Source organism: Ursus americanus, chromosome 8 (genome assembly GCF_024610735.1).
Source record: "Ursus americanus isolate L20-20 chromosome 8, mUrsAme1.1.p, whole genome shotgun sequence".
In the NCBI taxonomy this organism is placed as follows: domain Eukaryota; kingdom Metazoa; phylum Chordata; class Mammalia; order Carnivora; family Ursidae; genus Ursus; species Ursus americanus.
In genome coordinates, this window is record NC_142134.1 from 48,065,174 (window position 1) to 48,092,925 (window position 27,752).

At 35.3% G+C, this 27,752-nt stretch overlaps 1 protein-coding gene across 1 annotated transcript; it reads left to right on the forward strand.

The window, feature by feature from the left end:
• The first annotated feature begins 4,171 nt into the window (after positions 1-4,171).
• Positions 4,172-27,638, forward strand: GNPDA2 (glucosamine-6-phosphate deaminase 2). Its single transcript, XM_045816069.2, has 7 exons — positions 4,172-4,298; positions 7,423-7,584; positions 11,602-11,703; positions 12,775-12,957; positions 18,258-18,442; positions 22,182-22,356; positions 27,502-27,638. Exons 2-7 carry the CDS (start codon positions 7,461-7,463, stop codon positions 27,561-27,563), a joined length of 831 nt encoding a protein of 276 aa, XP_045672025.1. The 5' UTR covers positions 4,172-4,298; positions 7,423-7,460; the 3' UTR covers positions 27,564-27,638.
• The last annotated feature ends 114 nt before the right edge of the window (positions 27,639-27,752 follow it).

Here is a 27,752-nt window from a genome sequence, read left to right on the forward strand (position 1 = left end):
TTCTGAATCTGGATCTTTGCTTCTGTAATACAATCCTCACCCATTCTACCTCCTTCCTAAAACACAATCTGCTAGTCTCTTAACACATTCATGAAGTTTAAGAGGCTCCCCATTGCTTCAATAAAGGTCTAAGTTCAATGCATAGTCTACAAGGTACTTCATTTCACTTCATTTCTGTCTCTTTCCAGATTCAATTTCTGCTAGTTTTTGAAATATATTCTACTCTTAGCTACATGGGAGTTGTTCAGAATTCCATATGTATGCTTTTTTCCTTTCCTGGTGGCATACTTTGTGCAAGCTATTTCCTGGGCTTAGAGGGCCTTCTCTGTATTCTCTTTCTAAAAAAAAAATCCAGCTTACCCTGACCTACCCCTGACCCAATCTTGATCTGTTCTTTTTTTTTTCTTACATACAAACTAAATCACGGTTTACCCTGTTAAAACATTTTGGAGCATACAGAAACCTCATAAGCCATAAATTCCAATATGCCATTCTTATTTTTCTTTAATAGCTCTATATAATCTATATTTTTAATATCTTTTTCTTAAATCTTTCCCTCAAGCCTCCTTCTCATGAGAGCAGGAAACTTAAGTCAATTATCTTTAGATTCATCTTTATGTTTTAGTGTTTTTGTAGTCATTTCAAATGTAAATTCTGTCCTGGGCACCTGGGTGGTTCAGTCAGTTAAGCTTCTGCCCTAGGTTCAGGTCATGATCCTGGGATGCTGGGATGGAATCCCACACCAGGCTCCCTGCTCAGCAGGTAGTCTGCTTCTCTCTCTCCCTCTGCACCTACCCCCGCTCATGCTTGCTCTCTTTCTCAAATAAATAAAATCTTTAAAAAAATATATATGTATGTATATGTATGTGTGTGTATATGTATGTGTGTGTGTATATACATACATATATATATATATGTATGTATTCTGTCCTTTCTGAGTATCCCCCCTTCCCTACCTTTGATTCAGAATGGAATCTAAAGTAGAGAGACTACTTGAATTTACATCAGTGGAGGCATCTGTACTGGTGTCAGTTTCTCTTCTTTGCCATCCACTAAAATGATAGTTATCTCTTTCTGTGTATTTTTAGTCTTTGGCATCTGCTGAAACATTTTTTGCCTGTTGGCCTCCATTTGCATGATCCATGTTGACTAAAACGCTACTTCATGCTGTCAGCCAACTTCAGCTGTATATCAGCTACTCAGGATTACAGGGGGGGTTGTCTGATGCTTCTCTCGGTGCCCTATAGTAGACCAGGGTTGTCATCAGCCATATTTTCCTGTCACCTACATAGCCACCTCTACTATAGTGCTCCTATGGCACTGTAAATTTGTCATCTTCTTTGGGTGACAGCCTATTAAAACTTTTCTTCCAAACTCTCCATCCAAACCCTTGGTTCAGGGGAACTTTCTGCTAATCCTGCCATTCCTTGGGGCTTCATTTGGAGAACAAGACACAGGTCCCTTCTTGCTCAAGCCATCTCCAAATATAAAGGAAAACCTTAATTAGAGTCTCATGACTGAGAATACTTGGCCTTTTTCGGATTTGCTGGGTGACTTCTACATCCCCACAAGACTTACTTTATTGCAAGCAAGGACTGCATGTCTGTTTTACTAATGTTGGTATCTGGCACATAATATGTTCTTGGCAAGTATTTTTTTTTTAAAGATTTTATTTATTTATTTGACAGCCAGCCAGCCAGATAGGGAACACACGCAGGGGGAGTGGGAGAGGAAGAAGCAGGCTTCTAGTGGAGGAGCCTGATGTGGGGCTCGATCCCAGAACGCCGGGATCATGCCCTGAGCCGAAGGCAGACACTTAACAACTGTGATACCCAGGCGCCCCTTGGCAAGTATTTTTTGAATGGACAAATTAATAGCTCACATGTCCCTGCCTTTGTCAAAAATAATATTTTTTTCTGATTAGTGTTGGGTATTTCTTTTTTTGTTTTTTACAATTTTATTTATTTATTTATTTGACAGAGAGAGAGAGAGAGAGAGCACAAGAAGGGGGAGAGGGAGAGGGAGAAGCAGGCTCCCCCTGAGCACGGAGCCCGACATGGGGCTCGATCCCGTGATCCTGGGATCATGACCTGAGCCAAAGGCAGATGCTTAACTGACTAAGCCACCCAGGCACCCTGGGTCTTTTTCTTTTAATGGCAGTAACCCCTTACTTTAATTATGGTACAGAGAGAATGGCATATGGGTTGCAAGAGGTGAGAAACATCAACTTGAGAGAAAAGGAAGACAGGATATGGTATAGGGCAATCAAGGAAGATTAACCATAATCAGTGCCTACAGTAGGGGCAGAACTTATATTTCTAGTGTCAGAAACACATAAAGAAGTAAAACCATTGGGAAAGTATACATTACACAAATATCCTTCTACTCTCCAATAACATTCCCGGCAAAGCTCCTTTTTATTAGTTGCAGTTCTTTTTTGACTGCAGTAGATGTATATTTTTGTTAGATGGTAAGTTATAGTACTGGGAAGGTGTTGAAAATTGCTTTTGCAAAATGAACTCAAGCCTAGAGTGCTAAGAAATCTTGTCCTCTAATCAGTTCAGGAGAAACTTTGCTGTGTGAAGTCTTATCATTGAGAATGGAACATCCCACTCTTGCCCAAGGAATTTCAAAATTTGACCCCGAGAAAGAATTTACAACCCATGTGCAGAACTTCAGATAAAGAGTTTAAGGACATAGCATTTTTCATTTATCTTAACCTTGTCATGTTCTAGGAAACAGTACCTTGAGTCTGCCTGTCATCTCATGCTGGTAGTCAGACTGTATTGTTCCTAATAGAACCCCAAACAGTGTTTCTAATGGGAACATTAATGAAGCCACACAACCCTTCTTTTGAGTGACTGCTGTTTTACAATAACTTCCCTATCCCTGCTTCCTGCCTTCCCCATCCTGAACAAAGGATGTGTGGTACCCAGGTCATAGCTGATCGTGCTTCCTCTACCTCTTCTTAGAATAGTTCAGCACAAGTCCATATCCTATTAAAGTCCTGACCCTAGGACAAGATGCCCCGAAATGTATCATAATGGCATATTAATTACTTTGAATTGAAGCTAATTGAGGAAAAACCGGTGCAAGGATACTGAGACCCTCTTGTCACCCCAAAAGCAGGAAGCCAACCTGCCATATGAAAAATACCTACCCTGTACTAAGAAAAAGACACTCCAGGGGCGCTTGGGTGGCTCAGTGGGTTTAGCCTCCTCCGTCCAAGTGATGAGCTCCTGGTCCTGAGACAGAGTCCTGCCAAGGGCTCTGAGCTCAGTACCAATCAGCTTGGGATTCTCTCCCTCTCCCTCAGCCCTTCCCCCACCCCACACTACTGGTGGGCAAGCCCTCTTTCAAAAAAAAAAAAAAAAAAGACACTCATCACCAGAAATAGACTTTGAAGTTGAGAAAGCTGTAGAAATAAACTTTGTTACATTTTTACTAATCTACTACCTTAGCCTAAATTCCCCTTAGTAAACTCCAAAACGCCTGTTTTCCTTATAATTAAATTCCTCACAAATTTATTATGTTTGTCTAAAATGTACAAAAGCTGCCTGACTTGGTCATTTCTTTGGGTCTCAATATATTATTGGTCCTCTATGCATGGATAATAAAACTTTGTGTTTTTTCCTCCTGTTAATCTAGGTCATGAAAATTGAATTCTTAGGCCAGCTGGAAGACCGTGAAGGGTAGAGGAAGAATTCTGCCCTACAGTGTCCTAGGTTTATTCCTAGTGAGCCACTCCAAGGCTTCCCAGGGTATACACTTTGCTTTTCTGCAGCATGTAACAACCTTAACTTTGATGACCTTATTGATACAAGGCACTTAGTAAACATTCAATAGCTGTGAGCGCAGAGTACATTCAATAGCTTAAAGATAAAGATGAATTCATATTGCTATTATAAGCAACAATTTAAGTAATGCTTATGTATGAGCACTGCAATCCTACATACTAAATTTCATAAGCCCGAAGAATCTACCTCAGTTCAACTTCTGAGAGTTGATAAAGAGAGTAGCGGCAAGGTGATGGCCCAGGAACTGGAAACTCCCGTGTAGGAAAGGATTCCTGCCTCACGAATTCGTAAAAACCTCCGCACAGCTCATCCCTAGAGAGCTAGAGGTACGCGCACGCGCATGCGCAGTACCCGCAGGCTGCGCTGCCGTCCCATCTGCGCCTTGGGTTTACATCCGGGTCTTTGGGCTTCGCGTTCCACACGCCGGCTGGGGTCGCTCCGGGTTCCTGGGTACGGATTGTTTCCGCTGTTCCAACATCGGAAGTGTGGGTGGATCGGCAGGTGAGTCCAGGTTGGGGACCAAGAAGGGGAGTCGGGCGGGGAATGGATTGACCATTGCCCCCTCGGTGGGCTTTGTGCCGAAACGGGGACGTGCGGCCGGAGCAGATTGGGGTCCCGGGAGCTTCGAGGCGGGGCGGAGGGTGGCTCGTGGCTGCTGGTGCCCTTCGGAATTGGGCCTCCGGGAGCGGGTTCTTATCGTTTCGTCTCTTTTGGCGGCTTTCTCCTGACACTTGTTAAAAATCTGTAACAGTCATCCTCTTGTATTCGTTAGAGTCTGCGGAGTGATTGGGCCCAGCAGTCACGCAATTAAGGAGGGTTTGCAGCCCCGGCCTTCTGGGCAGGGACCACAGCTTCCTCAGCTGCTTCTCGCCGCGCAGAGGGATGCGGCTCCCCTGCGCTGCACTTCAGAGGCCTTTTCAGGTCAGGTGTAGAAAAAAAGCTCAGAGCAGGAATTAGGAAGTTCAGATGCTAGTGTAGATTCTAGACTAACTGTGCAACCTAAGTCGTGTGCAAGTTCCCATCCTGCTCTAAAGTTCTGAGATTTGTATTCAGTAGCCCATTCTCCAAGTTAGTGCACATTCAGAATGAATCAGCACCAGAGGAAGGTGAGGGAATGGGGGTGGGGAGTGCTGTGTAATTTTTTGAGTGCTATCTCGTTGTGATCTCAGAGAAGTGCCCAGAGCCACACCAGTTTGGATCTATGAGGATTAGCAAAAACTTGCAAAACCACATTCTTAAAAATCTGATTAAAAGTGACCAAAACATTCTGCTTTTCCTCTGCGTGGAATGATTCATTTGAGACTTGTGTAATGAAGTCTGAGTCTTCTGAGTTTAAAACAAAACTTGCCTGTACCTGATCTGAGAGACTTAACTTGAACTTCTTTGCCATGAAGTCGCTTCCTGTGGTGTGCTTTTCGAAATTTAACCTGATTGTAATAATCATCTATGATATTTCTAAAAGTGCAGATTCCCTGGATCCCCTTTCACATCTGTTGAAACACTTATGAACAGTGAGAGGGGCCTGGAAATCTCAATCTCTAGCAAGCATCCTAAGTCCTCTTCTAAGGCACATCTGGAGCATGGGTCTTTCAGTCAGACCATCTACCATTAATAGCTTTATAACTTTAGCAATAAATTTCTGAGTTGTAGTTTTCTGTATCTGAAAAATGAGGATAATAATTTCTACCCCACAGACTATTCAGCGATTCTAAGCCTTAATAGTAGGGCCCCTATCGTAATCATTTTTGTGACTACAGAACTTAGTGCTTAGCATTTAATAGGCCCTTACAAGTGGGTTGAATTGAGAATAAGAGCGTGCCCAGAACACAGAATACACTTGGAAAATTCTAATGCTCTTCCTCCTTACATTACAGGTCTTTTTTTCTTTTTATCAATAAACAGTTTGCTGAATATTCTTGTTAGAAATAAGTATATTATTAGAATTAAGTGTATCTCTTTATGGCTGGGAAATCTTTCTGATTCTTGGTGTAACTTCGAAAATTGTTTCTGGCATTTGATCATTAATGAATTTAAATAGAGGCGAAGTCCATTTGTGTTGGAGTGAATTTATGACTTACTATGTAAATTATTGTCTGTAAATGCTATTTGTCTTTTGTTACTATGCCAGAATTTTAAATCATGGTGATCATAATTTCTTGTTATGCCAGAATTCTAAATCACTAAGTTCTTAAGAATGTCATTTAGGTTTCATACATTCATTGTAATAAGACCTACTATTCCCATTAATTTCAAGAATTTGACTTATTTTTGTATGTAAAGTGTATGGGAACTTAGAACTGCTGAAGCCATTTGTAAAAGGATTGGTATGGGTGTCAAATCCATTTAAATACGAAACTAAGAATTAAAATCTGGAAATTATGGTTATAAAATACAGTGTAATGTTATAAATCTTGTCAGTACAAAAATAATACATTTTATAGAAATCGGGGGGTGTGAGTCATGTAGTAGGTCAATCCACATTGTCTAAAATGGAATCACAGTTTTTAAGTGACTCGGATCTCTTAATGTTTGTGAAATATTTTGTCTTAACCTTAGAGTACTCTTTTAGGAACCAAAATTGCTTTTTATGAAGAATTTTTTTTTTCTTAGATCAGCAGTTTCAGTTCACTTTTTCTTTTGTTAAATTCAGGAAGAATTACATATTACGCTTTTTATTAAAAACAGCATCTCAATGTTGAAAATTATTTCTATACATTCTATTTATATGTATGCACATTAGATAGACATCTAGGATGTTGTATACCTAATAATAGTTTTTATTTCCTTTTTTTTTTTTTAAAGATTTTTTTAATTTATTTGACAGAGATAGAGACAGCCAGCGAGAGAGGGAACACAAGCAGGGGGAGTGGGAGAGGAAGAAGCAGGCTCATAGCAGAGGAGCCTGATGTGGGGCTCGATCCCATAACGCCGGGATCACGCCCTGAGCCGAAGGCAGATGCTTAACCGCTGTGCCACCCAGGCGCCCCTAGTTTTTATTTCCTGATTTGGGTTGATTTTTTTCTTCCTCTTATACCTTCCTGTATTGAAAGAAATTTTTGAGAAGTACAGGTATCATTTTTACAAAAACATTTAACAAAAGGGAGGTTTGGTTATTACACTATTTATAGGGAGAGTTCCGGATTTTAGTAATTAACCCAAAGGTTGCTAAGTAATCACTACTCCCTTTAACTTGCGTTCAAGAAATGAGTACTACTTTGTTTGCCTTTAGTTTTGTTTTATGTTGCTTTATATAACATCCCTGTCAAGACAGTGTAGTGTGGTGTCTTATAAAAACTTTTAAGTTTGCCTTGATATGAATTCTGACTTTGGCATTTAGTAACTGTGTGACCTCCGTCAAATTATGTGAGTTCTTCTCCTCATCTAAAAGTGAGTGTTATATTTACCTCACAAAATTGTTGTATGTACTCAAATTACATAGGCTACTGCTCAGAACCCAAGGTCTGTTCAAAAGGGAAAGCCTATTACTATTTTAAAAGTACAGGTTGTATTCGTATATAAGTATGTCTTTCTTAAGTAATGTCCTTTTTACAGTCAACAGTTTTAATACATCTATGTTTGAGTGTCTGTAAATTACTTAAAGTGCTCTGCAATGGAATTTTCTCAGGTTTGAACTTCTTGTCCTGGAAGCTGTGCATCACCGTAATGAGGCTTGTAATTCTTGATAACTATGACTTGGCTAGTGAGTGGGCAGCCAAATACATCTGTAATCGCATCATCCAGTTCAAACCTGGACAGGACAGATACTTTACATTGGGTTTACCAACAGGTAATACACCTTTTTTTTTTTCATTTTAGGTACTTAAAATCATGGGATGGAAGAGTTTACTTTAGTAAAATGTTTCCCCTTTATTTCTTGCCATATCACTGATTGAACATATTAGTTTATAAAGCCAGAAATGTGTGTGTGTGTGTGTGTGTGTGTGTGTAGATATATATAGATATATATATACATATATATATATCTATATATATCTGGCATCTGTGTTTCATTACTCTTTTCTTGTATTAAAATTGTACATCACTTGCCACTCCAAAATGCAAAAGGAAATATCCTAAACTTAAGTGATGGTCATAATATTTTTGTACCTTTATCTAGTCATCTTTTGTTTGTTTTTAAGGATGTTACTTTCGCTATTCATATAATTAATTAGATTAGCCTTTCTAATGATTGTTTGGAGGTATCTGAAGTATGTACTCTTGCCTCTTCATTTCACCTCCCCTGTTTCATATACTGTTATTATTTTATTAGCCTTTTATAATTTGTGTTTATTTTCTTTTTATTATAGAAGTATTGTGACTGAAAAATTGAAGACTGGTATGTCTTCATGACAGAGCAAACATAAATATGAATTGCATGTTTTATTGTATTTAGTTCCCTGTTAAGGTTTTTTTTTTTTTTTTTTTTTTTAATTAACCAAGTAGTGTCATTGATCTCATGGCACTTAATTTGATATTGTTGGACCTGGAATCAGAGCTGCTACTTTCTTGGTGACTGCAGGGCATTTATTCTACCTCCCTAATCTTTGGTTTCCTTACCTTTAAGAAAGATAAGGATAATAATAGCCAATAATGTTGTTTGAGGCTCATATAAGGCAGTGTTTGTGCCACTCCCTTGTATACTGTAAATACTGTATAAGTTTACAGTTCTCATAAGTATGTCTTATTTAAACAGTATTTTGTTCTTTCTGCTCCTCCCCCCACATGTGCTAACTACATAAAAACTACAGTCATACTTTTTTCCACTTGTGTAATTTTCATGAAAGGTATTGTTTAACTCCTCAAGTTGTTTGTGTGTTATTTTGCTTTTTGTCTTTTGGTCCAGGGCAGTAGATATTGGTGAGAATGGCAGAGAGGGATTTTAAAAATTGTACATACCAGACTGGCACCCTTAACACCTACATTTTTGATACAGGAGCCCCAGTGGTTGGACATGGCCTCTGTATCAGTTTGCATACTGTGAACCTAGGCTGCAACCAGGCCAGCTGCTTTGATCACTCTGTCTTAAGTATGATGTAGAAATAAACAGTAATTTTAGCTTGGGGGCAGAAAGTCTTCAAAGTCATGAATGCAAACAGTCCTAAACATGCTTTTGTGTGTTTAGATCTACAAGTTTTCCTTATTTTGGGATAGTTTAACTGCTAATAATAAACCTGCCGATGACATATCTTGGAAAACCTTTCTTGACATTTTCCACTTTCCTCCTTAATTGACCATTGACAGTGTTAATCATGCTCTCTCCTCCTTGCCTTTGAAGTTTGAACATTTCTGTAGTTGTCTGTAGCATGCTGTGTTTATCCCTCCACCAAGCACAGTTTCTGGGGAGTATCTTTTCAGTGTTTATTGACGTGATCTTTTTTTTTTTTTTTAAGATTTTATTTATTTATTTATTTATTTGACAGAGAGAGACAGCCAGCAAGAGAGGGAACACAGGCAGGGGGAGTGGGAGAGGAAGAAGCAGGCTCCCAGCAGAGGAGCCTGATGTGGGGCTCGATCCCAGAACTCCAGGATCATGCCCTGAGCCGAAGGCAGACGCTTAAGGACTGCGCCACCCAGGCGCCCCTATTGACATGATCTTAACAAGCTTCACATTTAAGGGCCTCCGTGCTTCCTGACTCCCAAACTTATTTCTTGATTCTCTTACTCTGAATCATGATAGGAAAATTAGACTACTTGTAGTTCAAAGAATAGACCTAACCTTGCTGGCTTTACTTTCACTCATGTTGCTAGTGAGTTATATAATGAAAACTATATGAGCCATGGAACCAGACAGAATCTCTTGAATCTCTCTGGCTTCATCACCATATGATATTTGGCAGATTCCTTAATCTTTTTGACCCAGTTCTTCCATTCTCAAAATGCAAAAGACAATGCCAGTTTCCCAAGGCTGTGAGATTTACGTGAGCTGATGTGTAAAAATACCAGTATATAGCATCTAGCACATGTTAAGCATACAAATGTCATTGCTGGGCCTCCTCTCTGATCTTTTTTTTATTTTCAACTATAGTCTAACTCTTAACTATTGGAATTCTACACCTTCTTCAAGACTTAGTTGAAATGTCATTTTCTTGGATCCTTCCTCCAAAAACAAGACTATAATCTTTTCTTCTTTGATTTACAACAGTTCTCCAGACTTCTTATAGGTTATTTATAATATTTTCCTTTGTTTTGGTTATTTTGTATTTGCCTGGTCCTATCTTGTGAGGTTTTTTAAGGTAGAAACAGTTTTAGTCTTTGTTTTATCTGAATCATAGTAAGCACTTGATAGTAGTTATGTTAGTAAATGAGTTTTGCCAAGCAAATATTAAAATGAAGTTTTTTTAACCAGTGCACCATGTACCATATCTTTCATTATTTTATTTTCTTCAGCCACATGGATTAAAAAGTAGAAAATGGATGTTTTTTTTTTTTTTTGTCTTCACCATTGCGACTTCTTTTTTTATTCATATATTCTTAAATCAAGGGAGCCCTATAATTATGCTCTTGACATTGAAACAAACACAGATTTGTTTATGCTTCTAGGAAGAAAGAAGGAAAAGCACATTTATCCGTCTTTTAGATAGGTTTTATGTTAGTGGGGTATAGTTTTTTGAGATGGAATTATAAAATTTGTATAAATTATTAATTACAATTTAAAATAGTATGTTTGCTTTAGCTTTTAGAAAATCTTTTAGTCTTCCGTTCTCTGAACCTCTATTTGTTATTTATAGCCACTTACATTATTCTTTCATCTCAAATGAAAGGCAGTCTTTTTACTACTATAGAATTTCTTTTGTTTTGTTTTGTTTTGTTTTGTTTTTTGCCAAAGACTGTTTAGTTCTGTCGTACTTCCTCTGTCTGGCACTTGAGTAGAAATTTTGTATGCAGATGTTTTGTTTTGTGATGGTGGATATATTAGGAATTAATCAATACTCCAGCCAGGATTGGGAGGGCCAGATCACTTGTTAAGAATGCAGTCAATCTAACTTTCCAGTTTGTAGTTAAAATGAAAAAATACAGCAAATTTAAAAACAGAGGTCAACTTCAAGTGGCTAAATTTATTTATCTTTATTGTGTCATGTCAAGAAGCACTGTCAAACTGATTTTATTTTATAAAACTTGTAAAACAATCACATTTATAAAACAATAAAATCAAGAACTGATATGAAGTATCCAAAGCCAAGATCTCATTTCCCAGAGGTCGTTTTACTTTATAAATTTTTTGCTGATACATGCTGAAGATAACGCAAAATAAGAAACAGAACCTCCAGTTAAAATCATAAAGGCTAATGTTCCTCAAACAGTCCTTGCCAATTTCTGCGTCTATTTTGAAAGCAGAGGCAGTATTTAAATTTAGCTCCGGTTTCCCTTTTGATTTCATTAAATGGTCAACTTGACCTTTTTATATTTCATTTATATGATATAAATCCTTCCCTAAAAAAGCTTTTTCTCAAAAGGTGAGTTCTTTTTCTTTTAATTCAGATGTGCTTTCTAGAAGTTTCTAATCTTGGAATATTCAACATTAATTCCAAATACTGAACAATTCTAGCATAATTTTCCAAACTATAATTTCTATTGACAGATTTCCAGTTTTATTCAGCAAATTCTAATTTACTAAGATTTCAAGGTACCTTGCAAATGTATGTATAATTCAAAAAAATTTGTTAATTTAATATTTAAATTAACCATTGTTTCCCTAGTAAATTACAAATAGAGAATATCATTAAGAGAATAAGTAAATACAAACTTTTTTTAAAAAATAGATTTTTCACATTATGTTAGAAAATGGAATCTCTATCTGTTTTAGGGAGTACACCTTTAGGATGTTATAAAAAACTAATAGAATATCACAAGAATGGAGACCTTTCTTTTAAATATGTGAAGACCTTTAACATGGATGAATATGTAGGTAAGCTATATTATTTGAATATATTATTTAGATATATTTTAAATAAAATGAATATAGTTTATAATATATTATCTGAATTTATGTTTTGAATGTAATATGATTATTTCTAGAAGATAATGTACTGCCTTGTGATGAGGTTGGGAGTTATTTAAAAAACATATTTTTGTGATGGCAGCACGATATCGTGGAGGAATATGGTACTAGAAATCAGAAGATCTGTATTCATTCTTGGGCTCTGCCACTTACCAGTCATGCAACTTTGAGCCAGTCCCTCACAGTTCTCATTTTGTTTTTTCCTTCCCTTAAGGCAAACTTAAAACCAGTGTTGTTGTGGGGATAAATTGAGTACCACGTATGTAAAAGTAATTAGTAAAGATTTTTCAAATATAAGTGTATTTATATTTGTGGCTATTAAGCTTTTATGATATATTGATTGTTAACTTGCTTAACAGGGAAGATCTGTGATGCAAATAAACTCTTGTTTTAAACTTGGAACATAGGAATACATTTTTAATGGCAGCCTAAGTGATAGCCAAAGAATTGTTATGATTCAGTATACTTTGCATGCATATAGGAAAAATTGATGAGAAACATAGACCAACATTTCAGATGTATGGCTAATTAATTTATGTTGAAATTAACACATGGATCAGTTCCACTGGTAAAAGTTTATGTGTTTGAGAAGTGGAGTACAGCGATTAAATGCATGTGAACTAGACATCTGTGTTTAAATTCCAGTCTTTCTATGAGCTGTGTGACCTTGGGAAAATTACTTAACATTTCTGTGCTTTTCTGTTGTGTGTCTGTAAGATGAGAATGATAAAGGTAATTCCATAGATGCTATATAAAATATTTGAGTAAGTACATGTAAGGTGATTAAAATAACATCGCATATAATGAGCATGTTTTCCACATAATAATGCCTTTAAATTGGATTTAATTTGGCTATCCATTGGATATGGAATAGAAAGGTTATATGTTTTAAATAGCATTTATGGCTTAATCAGAAAAGTGAACTTTGGATTTATTCCTGGAAATACTTACATTTTTATTTGTTAACTTTTTATTTAGGACTTCCCAGAAATCATCCTGAAAGCTACCATTCTTATATGTGGAATAACTTTTTTAAGCATATTGATATAGATCCTAAGAATGCTCATATCCTTGATGGGAATGCTGCAGATTTACAAGCAGAATGTGATGCTTTTGAAAAGAAAATAAAAGAAGCTGGAGGGATTGACCTTTTTGTTGGAGGTATGTAAAACATTTTGTCGTTAATCTTAACCTTTGTATAATGTCTGGAACACCTGTAACTGTCTATAATACCTATTCAGCTACTGATTTTTATTTTATTTTATTTTCATCAAAAATAATATTAAGGTTGCAAGTTAGAATTGTTTAAATTATGTCTTGAGAAATAAGTTCCAATACCTGCTAAACTTTTATATTATCTCTTTTATAATTAACAGTTTACCACATCGTACAGAATGAGTGATGTTTCTTTTCCTAAATTGTAATTCTTATCTTTTATGATTTCTTTAAAATTCCAACCCAGCTTTCTTGCCAAATTACAGGGTTAAATCTCTAAAAGTTTGCATGTGAAACAGGTGGATTTAAGCATTTCTGTACTGATCACTTAAATTGCTTCACTTAAAAAAAAATCAGTTAAGAATGATGTAAGACTTTATTTATCATCACCCTTTAGCTAATGTGAACTAAGCTGTATAACTGTCTTCATAAATTCCACATGAATAAATGCTTAATTGGCTAAATTCCATTTGAAATTTATATATATCTACATGCATGCATGTGTTCATAATGTACTGTTGAAAATAGGAAGTTTCTTTGTAATGACAACGTGGTTTTCTGTCATCATTATGAAGCCTGAGACAGCTAATTAATTACCATAAGAATAGCATAACATCAACTAAACTGAAACCAAAATTGCTTTTTGCCAAAGTTTTTAGTATTCAACTAAACGTACTAAAGCTCTAAATTAATTTCTCCGGATATGTCTTATATTTAATTTATTAAAAGACTGCTTAAAAATACATGAATTAGATCTTCAGTAGAGCTGTATTGAGGCTGATTGATGGTTGAGGTGGCCAAGTATGGTTGTGGTAGTTGGTTGCCCTTGGGAAAAATTGGGTATTACAGTCAGACATGATTTGCATTCCGTTCTGGTCACTTCTGACCTTGGGAAGTTTATTGAAGTTCAGTATAATTAAGTTATTTGTAAAACGGGATTAACCATTCCAAAACTTGTGAGAATTAACCATGTTATAACATGTAAAATGCTTGCATAGTGGTTGGTGTGTCATTGGTATTTGATTAAGTGTTACTTCAGTCTTCTCTTTCTGAACTGTAGATAATGAAATAATTGTTCCTTAGTTCATTGAATTTCCTGCTTTTTTACTAAATTACGTCTAAGGGTATCCAGTAAGATTGAGATTTTCTCTTGGAAGAAATTTTTTTCTCTACCTAACAGAGCCAATATTTACTTTCTTTTGTAGGTGGGATGGTTTTTATCTGAGCAAGAATCCAAGCTGGACTATTTTGCTTTTCAAAATAGAAAGTTATCTATGTTTTAAATAAAATTTGCTAATATTACCTCAGTATTCCTGGAAAACATTTGTATTCCAGTTTTGTCCATATGGCTCAATTTTGAGATAATTACTATTTGTACTTGCCAGTATCAAGGCTGTGGCGATCCACATTTGGGAACGTTTAAGGAGTGCACTACCCATGCATTCTTTAGAGTTTCTAAACTCCATATCAAAATCAGGTAGAATTACTATAATGTATACCTAATTACTGTAATGTAATTATACCTAATGTATCTGTATTTTAATTATATTGAGAAATATTTTCACCCATTTACATTCATTTGAGTATCTTTTTTTTTTCCTGTTAATTTATTTGCCTTACATAAGGAGCCATGTGACAAATCCCTTGGGGATTCCATGCCAGAAAATAGAATTTACTTGGGGTGGGGGTGGGGGGACCTAAGAATTCCTAAACTCCATTTTAGCCCTTTGTCTGTTTTCCAGAAATTATTTACCGCTTAATGTAGTGTTTAAGCCCGAATATCCCTTATCAGAGATTTCTCGTAGAACTTTCTTCTTTTCCTATACGTTTAAGTCACTTCTCTTTTTTGCTTAAGCTTTTTGGTGTATTTCCTCACTATAGGTCACCTTAGTTTTCCCTTTGAAACAGATGGAGTGTAAATTATAATTATGTATGCGTATCACTGACTCTTACTACTAGAAAGAACTTTGCTTTGTTTTCTAACCAATTTTTGTCTTGAGCTTCCTGTAGACATTCCCTCCTGACCAATCAGTCACTTAATCAGTCAGTCAATAAATAAGATTTCCTCGCCTCTTCCATTAACATCTTTACTGTAGTCATGTCATGATCCAGGGCCTACCATTTTATATTTACCATCCAAAGGATGTAATTACTCTGTGTATAGGGGGAGAAGGGTTAGCTTATTGCATTTTCTTTGAACTTTCTCCTATTTGGGGCACCCTCTTATTGGATGTGTACTCATGAAAGAATCTTATTTGATTCTTTGCCTTTGTTAATCTAGGTTTGTTATTGGATTTTCAAGATGAGGCTTGGTATTTGGGTATTTGGGTCTTATCACTTACCCTTCTTTTGTTCCAGGGTTTGTTGGTTAATAAAAACACTAAGAACTGAGCCAAATGGGATCAAAATATCAGCCTTATTAAAGGTAAAGTTGGATTAGAGATTTCAGGTTGGGCTTGAGGCCAAAGTGGGGTTTCCTATTCTTCCCCTCTAAACTGGAAATAGTAGAATGAGAATAGCTCAAGACTATGAATCCATCGTGTCTTACTCCTGGGAAATAGAACAGGAATTCCCTTTCTTCAGTAGAAAAGAAAAAGGAAATATATACTGCCAAAAGTTCTCATTCTCCCTGTGATGACAGAATTGTTAAAAGATAGAGTAAAGTGTATCATGCAATCCCTGACCCACCCCCAGCAATAAAATACACAGATATGAAATTTTATAGATAAACTCTATAGAGATATTACTAACTTTAAAATCATCTTAAGGTACTGTTTTTAAAAAATAAAGATAAGTGGGGAAAACTTGAACCCTCTCCTTTGGCTACATTATTAGAATCTTTCATTTGCAAGTAACTGTAATCTACTTTGGGACCAAAAGTGAGTTAATTAAAACTGGAATGATTCTGGGCTGACTCACAGAATTGTTAGAAGAGTTGAGACAGCCAAGTCTGTGGAAGAACAAGAACCAAGGAGCCTCAAATCTCCAAAGCAGAAATTTATGGATACTCTCCTGCAGCGCTGTCGTCAGATACCTCGGCTGTAAATGCCTGCCTTCTTTTCTGCACCCCTGCTCAATTTTCAGAATTTCCTGAGACAAATTCTGACTGTTTCAGCTTGGGACAAGTATTGATCACTAGGCCATAATCATCCTGATTCAGAGAGAGACAAAGTAGATAAAGGTCCCCTTCATTGTGAGGGGAGCAGGGTAAGGTAGAAGAAGGAGAGAGAAACTATACCGAGCATACCAAAGAATAGCAAGCATCTACTCATTTATTCGGCCATTATGTATTGAGGGTCTTCTATGTGTCATGTATTGTTCTAAGAGGTAAGGGTATATAATTAAGAGAAAGTCCTTACTCCAATGAGATTTACATTCTACCCCCACAGAACTGTAGGAACACAGGGAAGGCCTATAATCCAGTCTGAGGTTTTATAGATGTTTCATAAAGGTGTAAATATATTAGTTTAGACTTAAAGACTGAGAATGTGCCATGGTTTTTAGATTTCATGATTATTTTCTTTAAAGTTTTGTAAAGCTTTATGAAACATTCTGAACGCTTTTAGGACATATTTATATGAGGAAACTAAATTTCTAAGAGGTACTTATGGTCAGTAAGGGAATATATTGACCTTTCTCTGTCATGAACCACTGCTGATAATTTCAGCCTTACTGTACACTTTTGTATGACTCCCAATACAAGCTAGAACACTAATGTTGATCCTTGAGGACTTCCTATTTTTTCTGAAACTTTTATTTTCCTGGTGCTAGCCTTTCCTGTTTATACATACACAGAGAAATATAAATATTTGCACAGATATATACTTAAGAGGAGAAATTATAGTTTTACAAATCTAGAGAGAAATGCATATCTATAATTTAAAACTTTTATTTATAGGCAGATATATATACACTAATGGAAAAATCCATACATATTAACCACATGTAGGTCAGGTTTTATGTCACCACATTAAAATTCCTAGAATGTGGTGCTTTGGTAGCTTATATCTGCTCCCTAAGATTTTCATTTCTTCTTTGTTCCATCAAAACAGGTTCTTCTTTGTCATATTTTATTTTATTATAATCTGGGAGAAATAGGTTTGGATTATAGGCTAAGAGTCAGTAAAATACATCTATCATTAAAGTAAAATGCAGAGTATAAATGTAACAGGTATTTTAACTCAGAACTTGTGGGGTTTTTTTTTCATTGAGGTTGTCAGAACTCTGACTAGCTGGTAGGGTACACATATGTAGAACATAATTTATTCATGTCTTAGAAAGAGTCTTCATTTTACAAAAAGATTTACTTTCAGTTTCATTCAAATAAGGAATGTATTTTTATCTAAAATAGAGATGGGCAGTCCTAGAATATTAGAGCTGGCGGTAGGTCTTTTTAAAGCAGTGTTTTCAAGTTGTGGTCGTCACCCATTATTAGGTCATGAAATCAATATAGTCATTCACATTCTGCATTTCCCTTTTGTGTTTTGCTAATGAAATAGAATGGCTTCTAGCAGGGGTAAGTATTATTTCATGCAGTTCTTGTTTTTAATTATATTTGTAAGTGTGTATATGTGTGCTAGGTTGCAGTGTCAAATATATTTCTTGTAGTAGACTGTAGTCAAAATGTCTGAGGAAAACTACTGCCCTATATTGTCCAATCTAGACATTTTTGTAAGTGAGGAAACTATCCTACAGGGATGTTCAGTGGTTAATCGCACCATCTAGACTAGAACAAGGCAAGTTAAAAGTGTTGATCATAAAGACCACTGGGATAGGCATCAGAAGATTTAGATTTGAGTTTTATGTCAGTATTTACTAAATTGTTACCTTGAGTAGTCATATATTATCCGTGCATGTCAGAGTTTCCTTCTGAGCTCAAAAAAGCTTGAGGAGATGAGGAAAATAGATATTCCTAATAAGATTATCTCACAAGATTGTTAACTATATGTGTTCTTAAGATGTGAAAATACTTTATAAACTGTGAAGTGTTGTGTTTTAATATAAGCCAATGTGCTAAATTTTACTGCTATTACAATCATGCTAGCTCAGTGCTAAGCGTATGGAATACATTGCAATACTTCTTGAATCAAATACAGGAACAAATATTTTAATGCAGCATGAGAAATTTGGCTATCATATAAAATAAGGTGAGCGTGTTTATGGCTATTTGCTCTTAAAAACAAGTTGAACTTTGAGAAATCTTATTTACTCTCTGCATCTATGTGTGTGTATACTTCTTTTAAAAGGAATTGGTCCAGATGGTCATATCGCTTTCAATGAACCAGGATCCAGTTTAGTATCAAGGACAAGATTAAAGACTCTAGCAATGGACACCATTTTGGCAAATGCTAAATATTTTGATGGAGATTTATCGAAGGTGCCAACTATGGCTCTAACAGTTGGTGTGGGGACAGTGATGGATGCAAGAGAAGTAAGAATTCAATATTCTTTGATGTCTGAAGATTTTGGAGGAATTATGGCACCAAATAATTTTGGTTACATCCTGTTAACTATGTAAATTGTTATCTAGCTTTCAATGACTTCTGTTAGTCTCATTGCATGTTTTGAATCCAACTAAGTTAAGTCTTTTGGAGCTTATGTAAACTAAGAATTAGGCACCACCCCTTCTGGAATACTGCTATATTGGCCTGTTCCTGCTTCACAGTTTGAGTTCCTAAACTCATACTGATCAAATGGTCTGTTTTTAAGTGAATTGTCTGTTATAACGAAGATGCAATGCTGGTTAACACTAAACTATTTTTGGAGGCTCAGGATAACTTAGTATAAAGTACTTCTTGACTGTGGGAGGATAGCCAGTTAGTTTCCAGCAGAAAAAGAACCCATCTAAGGTGTTCTAAATTTGGTATTATGCTTAAGAAGGCAACTACTCTGAACAATAGAACCTGCCTAATTTTTAGATTTTTAATTGGGCTTTCATTTCCTTCCCTGAGAATAACAGAACAAATTATAGTCAGCTCATGATTATAAGTGGTTCAATTATATGGAAACTCCATTCCTTCCTGATAACAAGATGGGACATGTTCAGAGGAAAAGCATACAGACAAATTAAGATGAATAAATAACAGATCTTAATGTAAATATTTCTAGACTTGAACATACGAATAGAACTGTCATTCAGAATGTAGTTTGTCATCTAAAAATCTATCAGTATGTGAAGAAAGACCTTTCAAGAATTGAAATTCCTTAGTAAAAGTTGAAAAAGATTTTAGAGCAGTTGTATTTCTAAAATATGAAACTGAAAGTTATGCAAATAGACTTACATTTAACAAGATTTAAGTTGTAATGTAACAAGCTAATTCTTAGAATGAACAGAGAGTTATTAAGATACTGATTTTTTTTTTTCTTTTGGTCAGTTTTCCAACAAAATTTTATGCCACTCACCTCACGGTATTCACTCCCAGCATGATTATAAAGAAAATTATTATGTCAAAACTATTCTAGGACTTCTTTAAATAAAGAAGTCCCGGGGGCCTTAGTGCTTTGATTTTTATATCCTTTTTTTGAAACAATATCATGTCATTATACTTAATGATTTTCTTCAATTGTAAGGAGCTTAGTGTGTACAGATTTTCATTTGCCAGCGAATTTAACTGTGATGTGAGCTGTTCTATAATTTTAGTTTCATTAAGATCAAATACACTTAATAAAATTTGGAATCAATGTGTGGGGAAGATGCTATTGTTAGATGGAAAGTACATATGAATGGTAAACTAATTTTAAGTGGTTAGTCATCAGGAAGCAGCTTCACAATTTGACATCTCTGTTAATGAGGACCTTCTGTACACACCTTGGAAGTGACACGCTGGAAGTTATTATAGGTTTCCTTAAGACTTGGGAATTGTCAACTAGGTAAGGAACCACACCGGTCACTCCTTTATCACTCTTTCTTTGGCTTGAGGCCCTCACACTGATGGTATGTATGAAATGCTCTACTTTTCCAGACCTTGCTTAGAAAATGGCACCTTTCAGTTTTCAACTTTCAAAACTCCCTTTCTTGACCATAATCCTCATGGTCAAAGTTACTTTCTTCTCTTTTCTCTTGACCACTCTGTTCTTTTCCTTTGTATCACTTCTCACAATTTCTGATTGTTCTTGTATGTTTACTGGTTTAATATCTTTTTTCTCACTAATTTACAATCTCTGTGAGTTTCTATGTCGTGTATATCTAGCACCTTACACTGCCTGTCACATAATAGGTATTTAATAATGGGAATCGTGTGAATGAATTGCGTTCATAATTCATGTTGGAAAAAAATTCTATCCACAGCTTGGTCGTCTACTTGAGCCACCAAATCTGATTTTTGTTGACTTTTGGCTCTTCGCCAAAATTTAAATTTACCTGCAAAGAGTTGAAATTTGTTTTTACTAAGGTATATTTAAAGATAAGGTCATATATTTTAAAGGTAATTTCAAAAGAGAAAACAAATTGTTTTCCACTATTGCAACATCTTTATAATTGTTATATATAATAATACTTTGGATATTTATTCTTAAGGTGACATAGGAAAAAAAATAAAATTTAAAAATCTGCTTTTGATTTTGCTACTTTACTAAAAGTCACAAGGTCAGTAACGACTTCTCCATTGCTAGCACTGGCATCTTCTCTGCAGGTTTTATCCTACTGGGTCTCTTTTCATCATCTGCTACTGTTGACCATCCCTCCCATCCTAAAACTCTGCCATTACTTTTCTTACTTTCTGAGCATTCCTTCCTAGTCTGCTTCCCAGGCTTTTCTTCTTCATCTGCCTTTTGAATAATCTTGTTCCCTAGGATTTCATTCTGGAACTGCATATTCACTCTGCATGCTTTGGGGCATGACCTTTTTTTTTTTTTTTAAATATGTCAATAGCAGTCACTGTTTGGAACACTCTTTCAGTAGTTTTATCACTATTCCCAAAAGATAAAGTACTCTCAATACAGTGAGAATAATACGTATCTTTGTCTTGTACTCTTTCTGAAGCTGCACGTTTTGTATTTCCAACTTCCAGCTGACATCTAGATATTTAGACTACCTATACTTAAGCTGTCTAAAATTTATCTTTCCACCAAATTTGCCTTTCTTCTGGATATTGCCTCCCTTGGTGAATAGCAGCACTCACATGAAAATTATCTGAGCTTGAAGTATGTCATTCTCAGTTTCTTCTCTACAACTAATCAGTCACCAACTTTTAACAAATAATTTAGAGGTAAATAAGGATCTTGCCCTCCATCACCACTGCCTATTAAGTCTGTATATCAATTTTTTCAAGGATTATTAGTTCATTCTGACATATATACACTTACTCACATTTGCACATGTTCTTTGAATTATAGACTTTTAGGAATTTGGGACCAAGAGCTTGGATTTTCTATAATTCATAAGGGTATTCTTAGTCTTGTGTGCTTAATGGGCAGGTCTTACATTTAAGTAGATCCCTAATCCTCCTTTAAATCTAGTTTTTGTTTCAAGACAACTCTGGTAACATCTGTTCAGTGAAATAGTCTTTAGGCTTCTTTCTCTAACTTTCAAAGTAATATCTACTGTAATGATTGGATTAGAGCAATTTGGTATATCATTCCTGGTTATATAAGTTCTTAGTTGACCTGCAGTTCTGCTCTTGCAAAACAGCCCTTTTCTTTCTTTTTTCTTCATTTTCCCAGCTCATTTCTGCACATCAGTATCTAATGTATTAATAAGTACTTGCATTACGGTATATTCAATAATACTTCATAAAAAGAAACTGTTTTACTTTTTTTTTTTTAAAGATTATTTATTTATTTATTTGACAGAGAGAGACAGCCAGCGAGAGAGGGAACACAAGCAGGGGGAGTGGGGGGGGGGGGAGAAGCAGGCTCCCGGCGGAGCAGGGAGCCCAATGTGGGGCTCGATCCCAGAACCCTGGGATCATGCCCTGAGCCAAAAGCAGACACTTAATGACTTAGCCACCCAGGTGCCCCACTATTTTACTTTCTTAAACTGGAAGAGTTACACTTTATGCTTGCTTTTACCTTGAAAAATTAAAAACTCAAACTGTGAAGAAATATGTAGCTATTTTTATTCTACCTTCAGAAGAATATTGGTGCTAACATCTTTCTGTTAAAAAAATAGAGCTTTTTAGTCATTTGAAACATGTTTTAAGAATTAACATGTAATGGTCATGACTTTTCAGGTAATGATCCTCATAACAGGTGCACACAAGGCATTTGCTCTCTACAAAGCAATAGAAGAAGGAGTAAATCACATGTGGACTGTTTCTGCTTTCCAGCAGCATCCCCGAACTATTTTTGTGTGTGATGAAGATGCTACTTTAGAATTAAGAGTTAAAACTGTGAAATACTTTAAAGGTGAGCATTGAAATTTCAGAAGCAGACTGTGAGAATGTCCCATTGTAGATGACAATTAAAACTTAATAGACTGTGGAGTTACATCTGCACTGTGCCTGTTGAAACTGGCATTTTGCCAACACAGTAGCCAGTTCTTTTTTAAGGAATAGAAAACTCTCATCTCAAGTAATAGTAGCTTTCAGAATAGTTTCCTATTTTTTTCTTGAAATCCAAAATTTAATAAAATATATTTTACTTTCATATTGTATATACAAGATTAAATAACCCAAAAGGAAATATATATATATGTTCTGATTTTCTTTTGTTTCCTTGTCCCACCTTCCTTGCCAAGCTATGGTTTAGAATCTAATCAGCAGATAAGGTGGGTTGCCCACTATCTCATTTAATCTTCACAATTTCAAATTATTCCCATATATCAGATATAATGGTTCAGTGTCAGAGCAGTATGGAATAAACTCTCAAGTAAGCAAGGGTTTGACTGCCCAGATTCTGCATGTAGCTTGTCCTTTTGACTCTTCCTGCAGTCTAGTTCAGTAATTCTTAAACCTTACCGTAGCAGGTTGTATATATGAAACCACACGTGCTTGATGTAGTGGGTGATTTAAGAGATGTTCAAGGAAAATTTGACTATACTGTTTAGAAACCATTCCCTGCTTAAGATGAATTCCCCATATAGATACACACACATAATAAACAAGCTGTAAAATAGGTGCTCTTTATAAAGTACTTGTATTTTATATAGCTGATATGAAAATATTATGTAACTGGTCATACATATATATATATATATATAGGTTAGTATTTCACATAGTATGTATACTGTTGATATTACATGAATATGTATTTTTAATCTTTTTACTCGTTACTAGGTGTTTAACATGTATTAGAAAAAATACACTGAATCAATCAAACCTGTATTCCATGAATATCATTGTTTTGACAGTTAAAGAAGTTACCATATTTTATTTCCTCTGAGACACATCTTTTTTCATATCTATCTTGTCGAAATTGGGATGTGTTTAAAATTGGTGTCAATATCAGTTACCTAGTAGCATTTTTTCTTAATGGTATATAAAATAATGTCTTACAGTCTCCAGCATCTCATTCATGAAATATAGTATATAAACTGTAAGTCAATTTAAAGGAAATCTTTAACTCATAGTTCATGTAAATGTGTGAATGTGGCAGAGATCCTGAAGATGATACACCAATGAAGTTTGATGAACAGTGAACAATCACAATTTTGATCATGTTTATATAGTTTTTGCACTTAGGTTTTGTGAGCATTTTCCTATCACTAAATATTCTTCAAAAGCATTTTTAATGGCTATATAAGTAGATGTATCATAATTTACTTAAACCTATTCTTACTGTTAAATGCTTATTAGATTATTTCCATTTATATTTTTATCAAAAATTATTTTACCAAGCCACAAAAATATGAAACTGAAATATTGTCAAGTTTTTTAATAAGTTGACAGGTGAAAGAGAAAGATCTGTGATGAGTTGTGAATAAGAGCCCTTGTATGGAGTTTTACCCATATATTTCCATGTAGTCTTTCAGATTTCATGATAAATACTAGATTCCTTGAAAAAAGTAATGGAATCCCCATTATCCACATATTTTAATGCCAGAGATTCATTTAACATTCCTATGTTCTGGTACCAGCAATCCTCAGGTAAACCCTTGTGCTTACCAGATGTTGTCAATTCCGTTTTTATCATAAAATGTTTACACTTTAGTGAAGTAAATATTAAGATACTTAATAATAGCCAATACTTTTATGACCAGGCACTATTCTAAATGGATTATACTTGATTTACTTTATTCTCATGATTCAATGAAGTGGGTATTCTTGTAATCCATTTACAGATGAGTTAACAGGCTTAATAGATATGTTAAGTCACCCAAAGTCATACAGCTCATATGTGGGCAGAGCTTGGGTAAGTGAAACTGGGCTTATCTGGCTTCTGGGCTTTTGTCCACTGTTTGTACTGCCTCATAGAAAGGAATAAACTCTGGCTATCTAAATCATATTTGTTTGTTTGGGTTGCTTTCATACTATAGTAATTGCTTCCAAAAAGGTATAGACATAGGTTAAAGATAATTTAAAACAGAAGGGAGGAGGTGAATACATGTATTTTGTTCTTTCAATTCATCTATCCAGATTCTAAGCTGTTCTGAAACATTTTGAAGTATAGACTATTCATGAGAGAATCACTGCACTGCTCTTTTGAGGATACTGTGTATTCTACTATGGATCTGTATATATTTCTGGAGAGGTTCAGGGTATCAGCCTCAGTCAGAGTGCCTCCCGTCAATATGGAGAAAAATGGAATTGAGATATTATTCTGGGCTATGTGCAGACCTCATTTTACAGTAAGGTATTTTAATACAGGGTAAAATAAATCAATATTCATAAACATACATATTATAAGTGTAGTTTTATCTATTTGCCGTATTTTCACTGAGGTATTTTATCACTTCAAGATGTACTGGAGGATATGAATCCTGTAGTTACCTTCTGTAATTCTTCAGATTCCAGTCACATTACTACGGTTTCTTCTGCCATCACTAAAAAGTGCATAAAAGGGCTCTATTTAGGTCCTGAAGAAAATCTAGGTTAATTGCATCTAAAACAATAAAAATCATTAGCAAATGGGACATTTCAGTATATACCTTTTGGAAGATAGTAACTCATAGGAAAACAGTTTGTTTTATTCTAAATTTTTTGGTTTTGATTTTATATAAAGCCTGTGTTTATGTACTTGAGAGTTTATTTTCAAGACCTCATCATCATGGTGAACATTTTTTTTTGTTCCATCCTTTGTAGGCCCCACTCCAGTAGTTTGAGACAGAGATTGAATGAGTTCAGATTGAGTCCAAACCATAAAACTGACATTTAGAATCTATGACATTTAACTACTTCTGGCAACATGTTAGGAAGTCTATACTTTTTAGTACTCAGAATTTTTTTCTGTTGATTTAAGTAGCAATTATTTTTTTCTATCAAATTCTTGTATAAAAAATTGTCAGCTTTACCTTAAGTCATAATAAATTCTCTATGTAACATCCAGAATGCATTTCTAGTTTGGAAACAGCCTGTGTGTAAAAGTTACAGACAATGTATAGTTAAACTTTATAGAATTGAATTTTTAATGTTTATTCTGATGTTTTGTGTTTTCAAGCTCTAATGTATTTCCATGATCAAAGCTGTAAGTAAATGATAGATGAATGTATCAAGTAGAATGATCCTCTTAATTACAGCTGCTTCTCCATAAGAGGTCACATCTTCTAAACTGAGTGGCTAAGGTTACTGTTGTCTTTGTTGTTCCCTCTCCTGGGTTTCTCCAGTCCCCATTTTATTGCTCTTTACATTCTGGTTGTTGACATGGATTAAACTTTTCGGTTAAATCCTGTTTTAAATAGGATTGGTTTAGAGATATCATCTGGTAAATCGTTTTCATTAGCAAGTATTTCTTCTGCATTATAAAAATTACCCTTTATGGTTTTGGTAAATATAAATTATATTTTTCAGTTAGTGTCATCAGCCAAGAAAACAGGCCCAAGTGCCTTCAAGTACATAGTCTCACATGGTGGTGTAAGAAGTATTTCTTCCTGAAAGTATTTGATTCAGCATCATAAAAAGTTGGTTCATTAAGTGATTTGAGAAAATAAAATGTAATATATTTTGTTAAAAGCTTTGCAAAGGTAGGGACTTAAGTTTTATTCACTGCATTATTTCAGCATCTGGGAGTGTGCCTGGTACAATGGAGGCATTTGATAAATTGTAGGTAGTTGGACAGGTGGATGGGAGAACACTGGACTATGAGACCACCACAGTCTAAGCACTAAATTATGTAAATCACCCTATGAAGCCCAAAGGATATTAAAGAGTTCAATAGTAGCTGAAGAAAACTTTTTGAGTTGATAGAATGGAAGGCCCTAGAAAATGGATAGTAGCACTCAGATTGAGAGGAGATAGCATAAGCACAGCACAGAATTTAAGGAAGAGCTAACACAGGAGCAGAACAAGTTCTTGTTAATAGACTAGAGAACAGTTAAAGTATACTGGTATAAAATGGGGCTAGATTGTGTTTTTTTATTTTTATATTTTTTAGTAATCTCTACACCCAACATGGGGCTTGAATTTACAAACCCAAAATCAAGAGTCGCACGCTCTTTGACTGAACCAGCCAGGAGACCCTGGGCTAGATTATACTTTAAAAGCAAAAGGGAATGCTGAGGTTAAGAACAAAAAGGAAAATCAGGGTTCAAATGTCATGACTCTTAATCTCTTTTGGGTCATGGACCACTATGAAAATCTGGTGAAGAGACTGTCCTCAGGAAAAAAACGCACACACACTTGCATACACAAATTTATATTAACGCAGGAGATTCAAAGACTCCTTGAACCATCTCTAGCTCTATCATATCCTAGGAGTTGAGGCTATACTTGATTTCTGCGAGGTGGACAGCTGCCAGCTGTCATCAGTTTGGGAGTCGGAAATGATTCAGTATTGACTGCTCTACTTTTTTTGCATTCTAAGTTTAACTCTTTGGTTATGTTTAAATGTGGAGTCTTCAACTTTTTAATGGCACCTTGGATTTTTTATTAACCTCCTTCAGTATAGTTTGTTATCACCCCTCTTGTAAAAATACACATGTCAAAATAGTGGAAAATAATTTGCCAGATGAATGGATAGCGTAATACTTTGGAGAACTAAAGCTATCCTACTTTAACAATGGTTCTGAGTCCCTGGGCTAGAGTCTGGTACAGAAATGCCAGAGGATCAAACTCAACAGACGTATAGGATGTAATTAAAATGTATTAACCAAGTCAGGATTCAAATTTGTTATTTTGCCATTCTGAAGCTCTGAAGGCAAGAGCTGCTTCTACTCCCAAGAATTTGTACTCATTCTGTATCTACAGCTTCATAAATAACTGCAAATTGCTACTTGCTAGGTAGTTAACTAAACATTATGAAACATTTCTATTTGCATTTTTCAATAAAACTTAACTATTTTGTATCAGATGGGAACCAGTATACTTATTGTATCTTATAAAGCTTCTATTTTCTAAGGTGAATGAGATATAATTCAAAATTAAAAATAAAACTAGAATTGTGCTTTTTTTCTTTAAGGTTTAATGCATGTGCACAATAAACTTGTGGATCCACTATACAGTATGAAAGAAGGAAATTGAAGGAGATTGGAGCAAAATTCTGCTTGAATGAACAGAACACTTTTATAAGTAGTAGACGAATTTTCAGCTATGCAATATGATAAAACATGGGGATTTTTTGAAGACTGTCATTTTTGAAGTCCAGTATCTATATGTTAAACATTCCATATTTAGAATGTGTCCATTTTATACTAAGGTTTAGGAGAAGTA

Bases quoted from the DNA above. Each gene is read 5' to 3' on its own strand.
- GNPDA2 (XM_045816069.2), top strand. From the start codon at position 7,461: ATGAGGCTTGTAATTCTTGATAACTATGACTTGGCTAGTGAGTGGGCA. The intron at 12,958-18,257 runs GTATGTAAAACA...TTCTTTTAAAAG, and splicing joins GATTGACCTTTTTGTTGGAG to GAATTGGTCCAGATGGTCAT. The intron at 18,443-22,181 runs GTAAGAATTCAA...ATGACTTTTCAG, and splicing joins CAGTGATGGATGCAAGAGAA to GTAATGATCCTCATAACAGG.